This window comes from Pleurodeles waltl, chromosome 12, assembly GCF_031143425.1.
Source record: "Pleurodeles waltl isolate 20211129_DDA chromosome 12, aPleWal1.hap1.20221129, whole genome shotgun sequence".
NCBI classification, from domain to species: Eukaryota; Metazoa; Chordata; class Amphibia; order Caudata; family Salamandridae; genus Pleurodeles; species Pleurodeles waltl.
Window position 1 is genome coordinate 607,738,468 of NC_090451.1, and position 18,840 is coordinate 607,757,307.

The following is an 18,840-nucleotide window of genomic DNA, read 5'->3' on the forward strand; positions in this document are numbered from 1 at the left end:
CTTCTCAGCACAATAAGCCCATACTGATGACAGTGTTGGATTTATTGAAAACATGCACTCAGAGGGAATCTTAGAGATGCTCCCTGTATGGTAGCCAAACTGCAAGTGCCAGACTGACCAGACTGTGCCAGCCTTCCACTTCCAGACAAGTTTCTGACCACATGGGGTGAGAGCCTTTCTGGGGTGAGTGCTCTCTGTGGCCAGAAACAGAGCCTGCACTTAGTGGAGGTGCTTCAAACCTTCTCCCTGCAGGAACTGTAACACCTGGGAGTGAGCCTTAAAGGCTCAGGCCTCTTGTAACAATGCCCCTGGGCATTCCAACTAGTGAAGATGCCTGCTCCCAGACAAAGCCCCACTCTTGGCTGCAAGTCCAGAGGGAAAATTAGGGAAAACAAGGAGTAGTGACCACCTAAGGTGGGAGCACCCCTACTAAGGTGTCCAGAGCTGTGGTGACCCCTCCTTGCAAAATCCTCACCTTGGTTTTGAGGACAGGGACCAACAAGGTTAGGTCTGTCCCCCTCCCCAAAGGGAGTGGACACAGGAAGGGTTTTGAAACCCTCAGGGACAGTAGCCATTGGTTACTACCCTCTGAGCCCTGTAATTCCCCTAAATCCAGAATTTAAGGTCTCCCCTGAACCTAGCTCATCAGATTCCTGGTGACCTCATAAGAAGAAAGAAGAAAGATGAAGGACTGCTAAGCTAACCCGAGCAGAGAAGACTGAAGACGCAAACTGACTTGGCCCCAGCCCTATCAGTCTGTCTCCAGCTTCTAAAGCCCTGCTAAAAGAAGGTAATGCATACTGCAGGGCCAGCGACCTGTGAAAAGCCTCGAGGGAACTGCCTGCACCCCAGAGGACCAAGAACTCCCTTGGACAGCAGCCCTGTCCAAGAAGAAACTCCATCCAAGGAATCCAGAGACTCCTCCGGTCCACGAGTCCTGTCCACTCTGTACCCGAAGCCTCCAGTCTGTGTGCAGGTGGCCCAACTGACTAGAGCTGGTCCCCAGGCGATTCTGAGCAAGTGCCCACCCTGGGTAAACCCTTCCTGTCCAACACAACAACACCTGGGCACTGCTTCTATAGCCACTAAAGGGGCGAAAAGTAGACTGAATGGGGTGATGGGAAGCGGCGAGGCCACAGGACCGAGCCTTAGCCTGAGACTCCTTAAAGAGCTTGAGCGCGGAGTCTGCTTTATTCGCAAAGAGACGTGAGCCATAAAAGGGCATGCCCATCACGGTAGATTGGACATCCCCTGAAAAGCCAGATGTAAGTAATCAGGTATGTTGTCTCAAAGCCACTGTCGACACAACCGATCTACCCAGAGAGTCGGTCGTAACCAGCCCACATCTGATGGTGAATTTCGCTGCGTCCCTCCCATCAGCAACAGCTTTGAAGAGAACTGCCCAAGTCTCCTCCTGGACCTGTGGCAGCACTTAAGCGACCGTGTCCATAACTTATGGGTGTAATGGCCCAAAAGGCATGGGGTGTTCACTTGTAGTGAGTACCAAGGGGTACTTACACCTTGCACCAGGCCCAGTTATCCCTTATTAGTGCATAGGGTGTCTAGCAGCATAGGCTGATAGATAATGGTAGCTTAGCAGAGCAGCTTAGGCTGAACTAGGAGACGAGTGAAGCTCCTACAGTACCACTAGTGTCATATGCACAATATCATAAGAAAACACAATACACAGATATACTAAAAATAAAGGTACTTTATTTTTATGACAATATGCCAAAAGTATCTCAGTGAGTACCCTCAGTATGAGGATAGCAAATATACACAAGATAGATGTACACAATACCAAAAATATGCAGTACAGTATTAGAAAACAGTGCAAACAATGTATAGTTACAATAGGATGCAATGGGGACACATAGGGATAGGGGCAACACAAACCATATACTCCAAAAGTGGAATGCGAACCACGAATGGACCCCAAACCTATGTGACCTTGTAGAGGGTCACTGGGACTGTAAGAAAACAGTTAGGGTTAGAAAAATAGCCCACCCCAAGACCCTGAAAAGTGAGTGCAAAGTGCACTAAAGTTCCCCAAAGAGCACAGAAGTCGTGATAGGGGAATTCAGCAGGAAAGACACAAATCAGCAATGCAACAACGATGGATTTCCAAACGAGGGTACCTGTGGAACAAGGGGACCAAGTCCAAAAGTCACAAGCAAGTCGGAGATGGGCAGATGCCCAGGAAATGCCAGCTGTGGGTGCAAAGAAGCTGCTACTGGACAGTAGAAGCTGAAGATTCTGTGGGAACGACAAGGGCTAGAGACTTCCCCTTTGGAGGATGGATGCCCCACGCCGTGGAGAGTCGTGCAGAAGTGTTTTCGTGAAGAAAGACCGCAAACAAGCCTTGCTAGCTGCAAGTCGTGCGGTTAGGGTTTTTGGATGCTGCTGTGGCCCAGGAGGGACCAGGATGTCGCCAATTGCGTCTGGCGACAGAGGGGGCGTCGAGCAAGACAAGGAGCCCTCTCAGAAGCAGGCAGCACCTGCAGAAGTGCCGGAACAGGCACTACGAAGTGGAGTGAAATGGTGCTCACCCGAAGTCGCACAAAGGAGTCCCACGTCGCCGGAGGACAACTTAGAAGGTCGTGCAATGCAGGTTAGAGTGCTGTGGACCCAGGCTTGGCTGTGCACAAAGGATTTCCGCCGGAAGTGCACAGAGGCCGGAGTAGCTGCAAAAGTCGCGGTTCCCAGCAATGCAGTCTGGCGTGGGGAGGCAAGGACTTACCTCCACCAAACTTGGACTGAAGAGTCACTGGACTGTGGGAGTCACTTGGACAGAGTTGCTGGATTGAAGGGACCTCGCTCGTCGTGCTGAGAGGAGACCCAGGGTACCGTGATGCAGTTCTTTGGTGCCTGCGGTTGCAGGGGGACGATTCCGTCGACCCACGGGAGATTTATTCGGAGCTTCTAGTGCAGAGAGGAGGCAGACTACCCCCACAGCATGCACCACCAGGAAAGCAGTCGAGAAGGCGGCAGGATCAGCGTTACAGAGTTGCAGTAGTCGTCTTCGCTACTTTGTTGCAGTTTTGCAGGCTTCCAGCGCGGTCAGCAGTCGATTCCTTGGCAGAAGGTGAAGAGAGAGATGCAGAGGAACTCGGATGAGCTCTTGCATTCGTTATCTAAGGAATCCCCAAAGACAGAGACCCTAAATAGCCAGAAAAGAGGGTTTGGCTACTTAGGAGAGAGGATAGGCTAGCAACACCTGAAGGAGCCTATCAGAAGGAGTCTCTGACGTCACCTGCTGGCACTGGCCACTCAGAGCAGTCCAGTGTGCCTGCAGCACCTCTGTTTCCAAGATGGCAGAGGTCTGGAGCACACTGGAGGAGCTCTGGGCACCTCCCAGGGGAGGTGCAGGTCAGGGGAGTGGTCACTCCCCTTTCCTTTGTCCAGTTTCGCGCCAGAGCAGGGCTGAGGGGTCCCTGAACCGGTGTAGACTGCCTTATGCAGAAATGGGCACCATCTGTGCCCATGAAAGCATTTCCAGAGGCTGGGGGAGGCTACTCCTCCCCAGCCCTAACACCATTTTCCAAAGGGAGAGGGTGTAACACCCTCTCTCTGAGGAAGTCCTTTGTTCTGCCTTCCTGGGCCAGGCCTGGCTGGACCCCAGGAGGGCAGAAACCTGTCTGAGGGGTTGGCAGCAGCAGCAGCTGCAGTGAAACCCCAGGAAAGGCAGTTTGGCAGTGCCAGGGTCTGTGCTAGAGACCCGTGGGATCATGGGATTGTGACAACTATGCCAGGATGGTATAGAGGGGGCAATTCCATGATCATAGACATGTTACATGGCCATATTCGGAGTTACCATTGTGAAGCTACATATAGGTAGTAACCTATATGTAGTGCACGCGTGAAATGGTGTCCCCACACTCACAAAGTCCGGGGAATTGGCCCTGAACAATGTGGGGGCACCTTAGCTAGTGCCAGGGTGCCCACACACTAAGTAACTTAGCACCCAACCTTTACCAGGTAAAGGTTAGACATATAGGTGACTTATAAGTTACTTAAGTGCAGTGTAAAATGGCTGTGAAATAACGTGGACGTTATTTCACTCAGGCTGCAGTGGCAGGCCTGTTTAAGAATTGTCAGAGCTCCCTATGGGTGGCAAAAGAAATGCTGCAGCCCATAGGGATCTCCTGGAACCCCCATACCCTGGGTACCTTAGTACCATATACTAGGGAATTATAAGGGTGTTCCAGTATGCCAATGTAAATTGGTAAAATTGGTCACTAGCCTGTTAGTGACAATTTGAAAGAAATGAGAGAGCATAACCACTGAGGTTCTGATTAGCAGAGCCTCAGTGAGACAGTTAGTCATAACACAGGTAACACATTCAGGCACACTTATGAGCACTGGGGCCCTGGCTGGCAGGGTCCCAGTGACACATACAACTAAAACAACATATATACAGTGAAAAATGGGGGTAACATGCCAGGCAAGATGGTACTTTCCTACATTCACCAACTGCAATGCCAGGCTGGAGGAAGAGAACACATTTTTCCTAAGATGGTCCACCCACTTTGATTACCCAAGCGGGGGAGCGAAAGTGAAAGCGCCATGGGAGATTGAGGCTTGGATGACAATCTCTCGGTGGATAGGGTGTTGGGTCAGGAAAGCCAGGTCGCTAGGCGCAGGCCTATGGTGAAAAGTGGTTGTCCTATTAACAGGGACCCCTGTGCTGAGCTTGGACATCAGTGAGGGCTTCGTTAAAGGGCAAAAGGGGTTCTGATGGGGAAGCCCCAGATTGAAGCAGGAGGCTAGTCCTGAAAGCCACCGAAGGCAGCTCGAGGCTCCGCTGCTCTTCTCACCACCATGGAGTAAGAAACTCCCTCCTCCGTTGCCAAGGTGGGGAAGAAAGCATACCAACATCAGGCGAAATATCCAACCCGATAGGTTCGCCCAGCTCCTAAGACCAGTCCATAAGATCTTCCAGCTGGAATTCTAAAGGGTCTAGCGACCCCTCCATACCTTTTGCTGAATTCAGGGTCGAAATCCAATCTAGGGACCAAAGGCCATGCTGTAGACAGAATTGTCGTCGAGCAACATCGTTCCGGCTCCGTGTCGGCAATGAGTATAGGGTCGACGACACCTGTGGGCCCAGGACGTGTTGGAAGCGTTGACACCTGAACTGATGTCGGGGAAGGTCAAGGTACAACTGACGCTGGTTCAGATCTGGAAGCGGATACTTGGATGCCCCTCTAGAGCTGAGGCCAAAGCCGCCAGTGCAGAATCTGAAGGAGCCCCTGCCAACCCCATGAGGCCGAGGGCTCTGCAAAAAAATGAAAGGCATTGCCTAGTAAAACTCTGAGTTGGGCAGGGGTGGCTATGGCTCCAGGAAAGCAGGGGAGGTGTGAAGCCGACCCAGAAGTAGGCTCCAAAGAGGAAGGCCTATAGCGAGGATGGTCCTTGTCCAGCATTGGGTCGTCCGTCCGATAGACTTGGTGAAGTCGAAGAGCGCGTGTGCTTCTTTGACTACTACTTCTTACTCGAATGTCCCGAACATTTAGAATGGGATGAAAAGGAGTGGCTGAGGCTCTGCGAGCAGTTTCGGGACCTTCCTCTCGACCGAAACCGGGAGCGAGGTGAAGCATGACTTTGGGTTGTGGTCGTGCTCTAAGCACCACAAACACACCAGGTGGAGCTCCGTCACCAAAATCATGTAGTCACAGGGCTTGAAGCCTGTCTTCTTGGACATCCTCTTCGCACCAGAAACGTTAAAAAAAACGTTGACTAAAAGTAAAAAATCCAGTCAAAAAGCATCTGAGGGTAGCTCTTCTCCAGATCTGCGCGTAGGCTGGCACAGAAAGAAAAGAAACAGCCAGTCATCAAGTTAGAGCAAAACTAGTATCCTCAATGTCTGAAGATCAGTAATGACTACTACCAACACTTTTGTGAACATTGGGGGGGTCACGGATAAGGCCAAAGGGGAGCAGAGCAAGCTGAAAATGCTCCTGACCACATTGATCCACAGGCCACATAAAAGTAGGAATCCCGTGGGCCCAAGGATACCATTTAGTCACACAGATCAAGAACAGACAGAGTGTCGTCCAATATGGGCATTCTAAGTGGACCCATCTGCAGGACGGTAATCAGACAGCTAAGATTTAAAATAGGATGGATGCTCCAACCTTCTTCAGTACTAGGAAATAGCGGGATAACAACCTGTCCTTAGCTTTGATGCTAGCGCCCTCTCAATGGCATCTTTGGACTGCAGAGCTCACTACTCTTTCAATAAAATGGAGAGGTGCTCCTCTGAGGGCAGCACTAAAGTTGGCAGAAGCTGCAGTGGATAGGAAAGAAACAGGTGAGTATAGTTCTCCTGGATGAACTAGAGAACCCCTCTGTCGGATTTAATGGACTGAGAAGAATGCTGAATCCTGCCTGGCACACCGTGGTTGTGTGCCTCTAAGGACAAACTAAATAGGCTTGTAGGGTGATGATGTGCAGTGGTGGGGTGGGAGGTTTGTGTGTCTGGAGGGTGGGGAGTGGTAAGGTTTGCTAGAAAAATCAGTGCCCCCAGAGATCAACACCTGACAACTACCCCCAGGTCCCCGGCCACGACAGAGACGAGGTGACTGGGGGAGGGGCATCTGGCGCAGTCTATATGCCATCACTTGGAGTAGTCCAAGAATGACCGAAACCGATTAAACAGGGGTCCAAAGGTCTAAAGAGAGTGCTGTGGCCTGGCTCTCCTTGAAAAAGTCCAGGGTGGTATAAAGTTTTTCAACAAAAAGATGGGTTTTATTAAAAAGCATATCTATGAGGGATGTCTAAATATATCCGGAAAAGTGCGTGGATCAAATTAAAGTGTGGCGACAAAGCACCACTTTAGCACAAACTGCTTGTCCCAAACAGTTGGTAGTATCGATGTCAGGCCGCATAAAATATTCCCTCACATCCTGACAATCCAGAAGGTTTTCAGTCAAATAGGTCCTGAAACCTTCGCTGGCCATGTCCCAGGTGATAAGCGTATGATGGCAGCGTAGTGAACTTTTGTTCTCTGCAGCTAGTTGTCAGCTCACAAAACCTTGACTTGGCCGTTTAGATTCAGCTCGGGGGTGACTTCCGGCAACAAAGATGAGACCAGTGCAGGACTTGAAGCAGGAATGGAAGTCAGCACCTGAGTGGTTGTTGAAAGCACAGAGGACGGGCTAGAGTATAAAAAAAAAGTGATGGATGGAATGCTTGAATTAATATCAGCCACTTGTAATTATTCAGAGAACAATCCACGCCCATCATTATTTTGCACACCACACCAACTTAGACACAGCCATATGCAGATTAATCTTGACCCTGCTCCAATAGAAACTGTCCAGACCCAACTACAAGGCCAGAAACACCAGCAAACCAAGACTGCTTCAGTGCATTGTAGCAAGGTTCCAGTGGCCCAGTGAGCACAAGATCCAAGTCTGGGAATGCTCATTGCACTTAGGGTATTGCACAGCAGTATACAAAAAAGTGATGGGTGGAATGCTCGACATTACTCAGCCACGTGTAATTATTCAGGGCGGTAACTATGTGCAGTCCATACCAGTGAACACTATACTTGCAAAGAATGGCAACATGGTGTGCAGAACCCATTTAAGAAGCTTTACAACCATCAGTTGAATTACCAGGTGTCTTTGAGTGGTGTAAAGAGCTGTTTTAACCAAACATAAGTAGAAGGGACTTGGGAGGGGTGAGGCTTGAGTTCATAGGTGGTGCATTTTCTGTTACACAAGGACTCTTGGATAAAAGGTCAGCCCTGTTCCACATGTGACTATCTCAGAGAGGGACAAGGAATCAGGTGAATCAAGCCATTCCGCTTTGTCCTTATATAAAAACCTCACAAGGAATGCCACAATACAGAAAAAAGTCCTCACACTGCAAGAAGACTGTACATAAGGAATGTGTTCCGCTCCTATGTTTATCATCATAGGTGAAAAGATTTTCGCAGAGCATATGAAATGCATGCATTTAAATGCAATGCAAAGCAAAATAACAATACTTGGTGAAGGTTTTGTTTTATTGCACAACTTACCTGTATAGGAGTAGCACTTTGCAATCTGTTGTGATGATAAACACAGAAGTGTACTAACAGTTGAGTAAGTACGTCAATGAGTGTGGTCAATATATTAGCAACACAAATAATACAGCCCTAAATAGCATTTCCGTGGGTACATTTTGCTCCGGCCATTCCTCACAATTCCAGAGGAACTGCATGTAAAGCATTACTGTTTGTCAGCTCAACAAACTGTAAATGCAAGGTCATAATTAGTTAGGTCTAAACCTTCGGAGTTCATTGTTCTTTATATGTATATCCATGTAGTGGACCATGGAGTACAAGCAAAGTCTACATAGCACTTACGTTTACCCACGTTTTGAAGATAGGCAGTTTGTTCCCTCCCTGGGAAATATAAAGAGAGTTGATTCTAGATGAAACTGTCCCAGTCACATTGCATCCTGATGCTGGCTTCCAACTCCGCTAAGCTGATACAATGCTGCAAATTCAGTCGAAAGAGGTACAGTGCAGCATTGTGCAGCATTATGCAGCAACGCTGTGCAATAGTTCTGTAAAACCGTGTACCATGAAATTCCATCTTCCTAGAAAAGCATTAACTATAGATACAATTACAGAACTATTCGCCATTGCAGAAGTTGGCTCGAGGCAATGTTCCCTCCAATTCTTTTCCTTTAAGTGTGGCTTTGTGCACCGCAGTCAAGGCGGCGTGTACAGAAGAGAAGCAACAACTTAATATGCAAGTATTTGCAGCGTGTAAACTACCAAATTCAGTGCCACAGCAAGAGTACCATCGTCCTTAATTTAAGCCAGAAACAAATTGTCTTCCTCCTCCCTCACCTTTGATTTGGTATTAAAAGAGACCCATTACATGGTTGCAGTGAGCTCCTTGCACCTCTGAGCACCAGTGACAGTGAATCTTGTGACCCTAATCATTCTACGTACTATTTCTGTCTTTTTTACTATTGTCAAGAATCTCATCTCCTCCTCGCACCTTTTCTTATTTCTATTCACTTCTCTCGCTTGTCCTTACCTTGTTTCTTTCTATTTTGAAAGTTTCTGTCTTGTCTCCTTGCGCCTCCTTATCTTTCCCACTTTTCTTTCTCCCTTTCCACTCTCCTCGCCATCTCCCTCATCCTGCCTCCTCTCTCTTCAGTCTACATCCTGCCATTCTTTCTTCCCCTAACTCCCTCTAATTTCCCTGTCTTCTCTCTCATTCTATCCTTTCTCTATCAAATTAATATCTTGACTGTGCTTCTCTTGTACTCATCTCGTTCCTTATTTCGGACGTCCTTGGTTGTCATCTTTGTCTACTTATCTCCTTTTTTTTAAAATGATTTATTCAAGTTTTCAATTTGTTACATTAGAACACAGCTATAAAACGCCCCATGGATGAAAGCTCCTGGGCAGCAACCATATGCAAAACCATTTAACTACTGTACTAACACATTTCTAACCTATCAAACTACAGGGAGTGCAGAATTATTAGGCAAGTTGTATTTTTGAGGATTAATTTTATTATTGAACAACAACCATGTTCTCAATGAACCCAAAAAACTCATTAATATCAAAGCTGAATATATTTGGAAGTAGTTTTTAGTTTGTTTTTAGTTTTAGCTATGTTAGGGGGATATCTGTGTGTGCAGGTGACTATTACTGTGCATAATTATTAGGCAACTTAACAAAAAAAAATATATACCCATTTCAATTATTTATCATTACCAGTGAAACCAATATAACATCTCAACATTCACAAATATACATTTCTGACATTCAAAAACAAGACAAAAACAAATCAGTGACCAATATAGCCACCTTTCTTTGCAAGGACACTCAAAAGCCTGCCATCCATGGATTCTGTCAGTGTTTTGATCTGTTCACCATCAACATTGCGTGCAGCAGCAACCACAGCCTCCCAGACACTGTTCAGAGAGGTGTACTGTTTTCCCTCCTTGTAAATCTCACATTTGATGATGGACCACAGGTTCTCAATGGGGTTCAGATCAGGTGAACAAGGAGGCCATGTCATTAGATTTCCTTCTTTTATACCCTTTCTTGCCAGCCACGCTGTGGAGTACTTGGACGCGTGTGATGGAGCATTGTCCTGCATGAAAATCATGTTTTTCTTGAAGGATGCAGACTTCTTCCTGTACCACTGCTTGAAGAAGGTGTCTTCCAGGAACTGGCAGTAGGACTGGGAGTTGAGCTTGACTCCATCCTCAACCCGAAAAGGCCCCACAAGCTCATCTTTGATGATACCAGCCCAAACCAGTACTCCACCTCCACCTTGCTGGCGTCTGAGTCGGACTGGAGCTCTCTGCCCTTTACCAATCCAGCCACGGGCCCATCCATCTGGCCCATCAAGACTCACTTTCATTTCATCAGTCCATAAAACCTTAGAAAAATCAGTCTTGAGATATTTCTTGGCCCAGTCTTGACGTTTCAGCTTGTGTGTCTTGTTCAGTGGTGGTCGTCTTTCAGCCTTTCTTACCTTGGCCATGTCTCTGAGTATTGCACACCTTGTGCTTTTGGGCACTCCAGTGATGTTGCAGCTCTGAAATATGGCCAAACTGGTGGCAAGTGGCATCGTGGCAGCTGCACGCTTGACTTTTCTCAGTTCATGGGCAGTTATTTTGCGCCTTGGTTTTTCCACACGCTTCTTGCGACCCTGTTGACTATTTTGAATGAAACGCTTGATTGTTCGATGATCACGCTTCAGAAGCTTTGCAATTTTAAGAGTGCTGCATCCCTCTGCAAGATATCTCACTATTTTTGACTTTTCTGAGCCTGTCAAGTCCTTCTTTTGACCCATTTTGCCAAAGGAAAGGAAGTTGCCTAATAATTATGCACACCTGATATAGGGTGTTGATGTCATTAGACCACACCCCTTCTCATTACAGAGATGCACATCACCTAATATGCTTAATTGGTAGTAGGCTTTTGAGCCTATACAGCTTGGAGTAAGACAACATGCATAAAGAGGATGATGTGGTCAAAATACTCATTTGCCTAATAATTCTGCACTCCCTGTAGTGCACAGGTGTTGCCCTGTTAGTCTTCTAATTGTTCCTTTCAAACCTTTGCCTCCTCTCGGTTTCCAAAAATAGAGCTCTCCCCAACCAGCCCTCTGCAGGTCTGGTGCTACCACAAGACACTGTAACTCTTCACAAGGCCGCGCACTTGCGTCCTCTCCCTGCCCCCTCTATGGTGGCTTAAGTATAACGGACTCCGAGGAGTGAAGGGAAGATGCTGCATGAGCTAGATCCTGCTCGTTGTGGGAGAAAGGGGTAACCTATACTATGCAGTTTGCAAGCAGCTTTGATAACAATTCATAGGTCAGTCTGCTATATTAGGAGTTTCACTTTTGAATTGCAAGTAATAAAAGGATCTCGGTGACACAAGTAGTAACTCACTGGGCTATCCACATAAATACAGTTCTGTCTGCATAGTACACGTTCTTTGCAGCAGGCATATTGAACCTCGGTGCTATCTTAGATGTCAAAACTTGTACTAGACAAAACTTCGATCTCTCGCCAGCAGGCCCATTAATCACTGATAATGTTAACACTTTTACTACTGCCTGAAAACGGTTGAAAACACAGCACAACCCTAAAACCAGCCCTGCTTCACAGGCATCCTGAACTCACATATTTGAAGGAGCTCTGGTATGCGATAATGAATGGAAAAGAGGCTCAGTAAAAAAAGTATTAGCCAAGTCTTTAAGCAAAATATTCAAGTTGAATGCGTTTATTTCACACTGCCCCGGATAGCCTCCTCAAATTCTCCATTCTTGAATCAAAGGATGGAGCAGCCCCTTTGTCTTTGGTGCGTGTCCTGGGCCTCCTGCAGTGCAGCCTGCCACACATAGAAGAGGATTTTCACACCTGTTGCACGTCGAAGAAATGTCTTTTTTTATTATCCCTTTTGTCCCTGAGACAGCCTGGGTGCAGAGAGAAGCAAGACTGCGCGTGCGCGCACACACGCAGCATAAAGGGAACATAGGCTCGAAGTCTCAGCGAGTGGTATGCAAGGGTTCCCCTAATGGTAGATTTTTTTGCCTGTTTGTATAATGAAGTTGAAGTGTTCCATTGCTGGGACAGTGTTGTCCGTGACGGTGGTGCATTCTCTGTGGATGATGGTGGTTCCTCTACCTAGCTTGCTGAAGCGGTCGCAGTGGGTGATTCTACATCCTGCTGGCATGGTTCTGGCAATGTCAGGATAGATATGAGGTTGAGCCAGATCTCAGTTAGCAGGATTGCGTCAGGTGTGAGAGTGTCAATAAGGTCCCAGACCATGCAGGCATGTTTGCTCAGTGAGCAAGAGCTGAGGAGGTGGTGGTGGGTGGCTGGTGTGGTGCATTGACTGGGATCGGTGTTGCCGAGAGGAGCGGGGGTGTGCACACTGTGGCAGGTAAAGTGGCTGAGGGTGCGGGTGAAAGGTCCTACCTTGGAGTATGTTTGTGTGGTGGCAGTGTTTGTGGTGGCATGCAGGGTGGAGGGCAGTAGAAGTGTAGCTAGGTGGCTGGTGGGCCAGCGTTCCTGGCACTGGGCGCAGTCCGGCTTACCTCTGGCATGCCTTCCGCATGCCAGTGGCACGGCTGCCATCAAGTAGGTCCTTGGAGGTGGGAGGGGCACTAGGAGGCAGTGGACACAGTTAGCAAAATGGCGGGAAGGAGAGGAGGATGAAGGAGAATGAGAAAAGAGCAGGAAAAGGTCAACAATGGGCAGCAGCAAAAGCAGACTAAAAGGGCCAAGGGAGGGCAGAATAAAGCAAAAATAGAGAAAAAAGAGTGAAGGAATAAGGTGAGAACTAAGCGATGGGGAAAAGACTGAAGTGGAAAGTAAGAAAAATAGGTGGGAGCATCAGCAAAACGGGCAGGAAAGAGAGAAGGAAGAGGCGCAAGAAGCGAGTGGTTACCCAACTGTCCTGGACTGGCTTGTGACCAACTATTCCCCAACTCTAACAGCTTGACAACAATAATGTTGTAAGTTAAATGCCTTCTCTATGCCTGTTCACGTTTCACCGAGGATCCTTCCAAATGACCGCAGTGCTGCAGAGTAGTTCCATGTTATGCGTGGCACTTTCCCTCAGTCTCCGATTTTAAGAGTGCCACCAAATGCTTTCTTTTTTACAAGTGTTATTTGCACCTATGCCTGAACTTGCTAAGGGTCTAGTGCCCGACATGAGCCAGTAAGCATGTGTAACTGACTGCTCCCTACAACTTTCACTAATTCAAAGGCAGTTTAGGGGGATTCACCAGTGTAATAAAAACAACTTATAATTGTTCGCAGGCAGCAGTTCCCAAAAGTAATTTTAACTAATAAGGATTAAGATATAAATGGCAACTCTAAGCATCGCTTTTCTGTGCCCAAATCCATGGAGTGATTGTATTTCTTGTCAGCACATGAGCAACTAACAAGCTGAAGAGGTCAGACACAGGTGACAGTCAACTGGCTCTCAGGGCAGCAGGAATAAATGAAGTTCAAAGGGACGCAGTGACTAGCAAATTATTTAATCATCACTTAGATCGAGTAAAGGGTAAAAGCACTGTCTTCATTTATTAGCCAACGATTGGGTGCAAACTTAGTTTTTCTTAATCCCATACTTTAAATAGTGAGTCTCAGAATGCAACGTGCTCTGAACCAAACAGTCTGAACTGACTAAAGGTTTCAACACATATGAGGCAAGACCCAATTAAAGTAATGAAGTTTGCCATTACTTAAGCTTCCAAATTTCCCTTTCCCTTCTTCATTTTTTTTTTGTACAGAGTGGAGTGAGTGTTGTTTTAATGTTTCCCTAGCAGGAAAAGATATCCAGTAAATTGTTTTGCAAATTTGCTTCCCGGGTACCGTGCAAGCCTGAATGACTAAACCAAGCTTTTTTTTAACCCGCATTTAAAGAACAATAGCACACTAGTACAGCTGTGGGTGGGAAACCAGTCTGCCTCTTGCTGAGGCTGGTCTCTCCAGTGACGCAAAGTATGTATCTATTGGCAGAAAGAGTATTTGCTCTAGGATAAATCACACTATACCAGTAACCAATATAAATGGGCTCCCTTGCATCTGACGCAACATAATGTAAACAGTGTTCTACGGCCATGTGTACAAAACTTCTTTGAGGTTGCAAACAGGGCGAATCACAGAATTGGGCCGTTTGCGATCACAAAAAAATTTTTTTAACGTACTAATGCTAAACTGTGATTTGGTAACTTGTTACTGAATCACAACTTTGTTTAGCGATTCAGTATTTGGAAGGGGTGGGTTTGGGGTGTCCCTACTATCGATTTGCAGTGGAATGTATCAATGTTTTACAACCAAATGAAGGGTAGCAAAACATTAATTTTATACTGCGTACTAAAACATAGTGGTAACCATTCGCAAATGGGTAGGGATCTCTAAGAGTCCCCATCCCCTTTTAGAATGTAAACAAAAATATTTAGGAGCAGGCTACTGACTTCTCTTAAAACACATAAAACTTAAAAGTAATTTTTTTTATAAACACATCCACTTTCCTTGAAGCAGAACGGGCTGCATTTAGAAAAGAAAAAAAAATTTGCTTTATTAAAAAGAAATCACAGAATTGGTAGTCTGCTGATGGCTATCATTCCTAATGAGTCGCAAACTTCAACTATCTTATAAATATTCATCAGGAAGGTCAATCTGAGACCGACAAAGGATTAGGGACTGGGATTTCCCAATTAACATTCAGTAAGAATTACAATTTGGAATTTCCAATGCTTGATTTGTGTACACACGGTTCCCTAATCTTAAATTGTTTCGTAGCTGTTCATTAGAAAACAAATAAAACTCAAACAATGCTTTGTTTGTGTACACACGGCTCCCTAATCTTAAATTGTTGTTTCGTAGCTGTTCATTAGAAAATAAATAAAACTCAAACAATTCTTTGTAACATTCCTGGAAAAAAACACCTGAAGCAGAAATCAGACAATGAATTGGGCTACTCACCATGTATGACTTCCTGCCTTGCCCTCTCCCTCTGTGTTAGATGGGGTGCAACATCGCGTCCAACTGTGTGCTGCCAGTTCTGAGAGTCTGGCTCAGGCTCCAGGTCTGAGAGATGGCCCAGCTCATCCTCCAACAGATGAGGAAGAAGGGAATCACCGCCAACAAACCCTAAATTTGGGGATTCGATGCTTCTGAAAGAGTTTTAAATACAGGCAAAATGATTTAAAAAACCAAGGTTACACCATTTACAAACACATAATACTAACTGCATGTCTACAATTGATGACTGATGTCATGACGAACAACTAGACTAGTTTGTATTTTCTGGTCTATATTCAAAAGGCCACCACTATTATTTGGTTGGAACTAGCGATAAGAATTCCCAATACTTCCCTCCTGCAGCCTGCAAATAGATGCATCAGATAAGAAATAATTAAAGACAGCCAATAAGAGGGCTCCTGCAGCACAAGAAGAAGATAAGTTGGGGCCAGCATTCCTTCAACAAGGCCCAGACGTTGCCATCAAACAAGAAATATGAGGTGGGGTGTAGAGCCCCAACACCATGTGGCTCTCCTATACTTGTTTCTAAAAGTAATGACCTGGAATTAAACATTTAACTTACACACATGAAGGCTTCTTATGTCAGACAAAATTTAACGCTGGGAATCAGCATTGGGCAGCTAGCATGTACACCTACAAGCAGAAGCTACACTGAGCATTTAATGGTAAATCTGTACCTTGGGAATAACAATGGGAATTTGCGGCTAAACCTGTACAAGACTATATCTCTGCATAGGGAGAAAAACAGGGCAGTTCAAGCCCTACACATGTATAGTGAGGCATATGTACGTCTCACCATGGCCATTCAGGGCTGTTTAAGGCTTTTTGTGCTGGACCTGGGCATTTAGGGGCATGTCCTCCTCTGAAAGTGTGATATGGAATTGGAGGCTGTAGCTCAAAACTGAATCTGTGTGTTTACTTTTGTTCTTATGACTAACCAGAGAGTTTTGCCTGTTAGTAATGTTCCTAAATATTGATGAGGGGTTTTGAAACATTTATGTAAAGATAAAGATATGAGAAGAAACTAAGTACCATTAAAACTACACGTGGAGTTGATTTTCAATCTTGCAACTTCAGCAATTTTCTGAAAGTTTAATTATATGGAATGCTTTGAAGTGAAGAAGTATAAGGAGAATTGGAAAATCAAACAGGAGGTCACATTTAATAAATTCAACTCTTGAGCAAGCAGGATTCCTTATACACGTAAGACATGGTGAATGTCTGAAGGCTGTACTCTTTGTGAAAATGGAAGACATGAGAACTCCAAATAAGAATATTATCTTATAGTTGTTGACAGTTTTAAAAGTGTTGTTGAAACAAGATGTTATTCACTTCTAAAAAAAATGTTAGATAACTACATTTGTTGGCAATGTAAAATAAAAATTCTTACCTAGCCGTGATGCTATATGTAAATATTGCTTAAGCTTTATAAATAGGTTAAAGATTAGCATGATTTAATGTTTGTCCACTAGGTATTCTAATTTGTTTTAGTACTTTTCTATTTCCAGTAATGTGTCTAAAAAGATTACTCTACAGTACTATGAATTTGTTTTATGTTGACAGTGGCTGAGTTGCCAATCAATGGCCTTAAGCTGTAGAAAGGCCACTAGAAAAGGTTTTAAGTCTTTTTCCTTTTATCCTCTTAAACAATGCTCTGGTGGCAACTGCCATCTGAAGCCGTGGCTGACTACCAAACACTGTGCACAACGATGGTCTCCCTGGACATTCACCTTAGGAAAGGACAGCTGCAACTGGGCATTTGAACCTTTTTAGGCATACTATGACTGTACCTCAGTAGGTGAATGCAACATTCCTGGAGTTCCTTGGAGGTGTCAAAGTTCATACATTTTCTGCTTGAGTAACTTTTTTGTTAGCTTATCAATCTTTCAGTTTTCCTTCACTTCAGGGAAATCTTTTACTCTATTCGTCCTCTCTATATTATCTTCCTCCTCCATTCTTTTCTTCCTTTTTATTGACATAAGTGATTGCTTCATCAATGTTTTTACTTTTATGTCTGGTGCAAAAGGCACATTTTGGCAGAAGCATTTTCAATGAAGAATAATATACATGTTTCACTGTCTCAGAAGCTGTTATGGATGAGGATCACAAAATACCATTGTGTTGACAGGGTGGGGAGAGGATAATGATGGTGAGAGAGTTCAAGAAGCATGTGATGTCCCTCTTACTATCCCAGGACTCTTGATGAATTTAAAGTCAAAAACGAACATCAATACATTCTAAGATGATTCAGTTTAAAGCACTGTTTAGATTAAAATAAGTATTTAATGCAAACATTAAGAAATGCTGTACATTTTTAAGTTATTTTGTCCAGCAAAACCTGTCAGCTTAAATATTTGCAAGCATGACCTTAAAATATTAGCAGTCATGATCAACAGAGTTGAAGGAAGTCACTAATGATAAAAACCATTAAGTTTGATTCCGAATATTACATAATATTTCCAAGACTTATGTCCTCTAGCTGCAGAATTCAATCAATGAAGTGGAACATATCAGAAAGTGGGCAATGTAGTACTACTCACACTTTTAGGACCATATTTATGAGCAATTTCTGTTCTCACTGCTAATTAGGGCCCTTTATTATTTTTGCCTTGCCTGTAGCATCATTGAGCCCTTTACTGAAGGTCCTGAGCCATTTCTCTAAATAAAATAAATGTTTTTAAAAGCAGCCATATAATTAAGTATCCAACAGCAGCTGTGAAAAGACAAACCTTAATCCAGGAAAGCCTTCTTTGTGAATGTACACCTTCCATGATTGAGCCACTTTGACGATGGTATACAAATTAATAAGTCTTGCTCATATCAGCTAACTTACAAAACATGCTCTGTGATCTTCCTTACCTGCGTCCCATCTTAGGGGTATATGGTGGGGTGGGGTTCTCCAGAGACCTGTAGGTGGAAATCTTTGGATTAGTCATGTTTTCATGGTACAATACTTCTGCTCTACTAGAAATTATCATGTGCACTATTGAAATACAAATGATAGTAATAAGCATGCAACATATATTATCTTTTTTAGGCAATCATTGTCTTCCCTGGTATGAGTTGTATATCAATAATGGGCTGGAGATACTGAAGTTGAATCAGGCACACAGTCACTAAAGCTGCTATGTGAGGTTTCCGTAAGCCCAGTGCTTGTTCAAGCCTCACTAACTGAGAATGACTTCTACAGTAAAAGGGGAATTTAATTTCACCTGAAAGATGAATCAAATCTAAATGGTTTGTATCAGACTTACAAAAGGGAAACATGTTTTTATGAGCTCGTATCTCTTTGGAATTCTGGTTTGAATTACGATGAGAACAAGACAGCAAAACATTTGTGAAAGCAGATAAAACAAGAAATTTGAAACTATAAATATTTCAGAAAAAAAAAAGAATTGACAACTGCTGCTGTATTTTAACGACACTGACGCACTGTTAAGCAGTTCTTTTTAAATATACTCATGAAACACTATTGCAAACGAAATCAACTATTTAATTTCACTTGTGAAAAATGTATTTATTCTAAGATCTGCTTGAGCAAGACCACAACGACAAATTTATTTATATGCTCTCTCCCCTAATATTTTCTGCACAATAAATATTTTCCTAATTTTGAACTTTTCAGTCTACTGAGATTCAAACTCAAACAAGCATTTGCAATGCAATGGGTCTCGCATTTGCTTGAGTTAGAGCTAATAGCGTTATAAACTCCAGGCTTTTCTTGCCACATAAATTGAAGATGAAAAGTAATCAAGTTTCACAGAAGCGAGCCGATTCACAGCGCCACGGCATCAGCATGAAGCAGCA

At 44.6% G+C, this 18,840-nt stretch overlaps 1 protein-coding gene across 3 annotated transcripts in view; it reads right to left on the reverse strand.

Annotated features, from left to right (window-relative positions):
- Window positions 1-18,840, reverse strand: part of ARHGEF11 (Rho guanine nucleotide exchange factor 11) — a 787,362-nt gene that overhangs the window by 273,702 nt on the left and 494,820 nt on the right. For all 3 annotated transcript variants that reach the window (XM_069217872.1, XM_069217873.1, XM_069217871.1), the window contains 2 exons: window positions 17,893-17,940; window positions 14,974-15,164 (listed from right to left, as the gene is read on the reverse strand). In XM_069217872.1, the coding sequence (XP_069073973.1) occupies window positions 14,974-15,164; window positions 17,893-17,940 (239 nt within the window). The remainder of the gene's footprint in view (window positions 1-14,973; window positions 15,165-17,892; window positions 17,941-18,840) is intronic.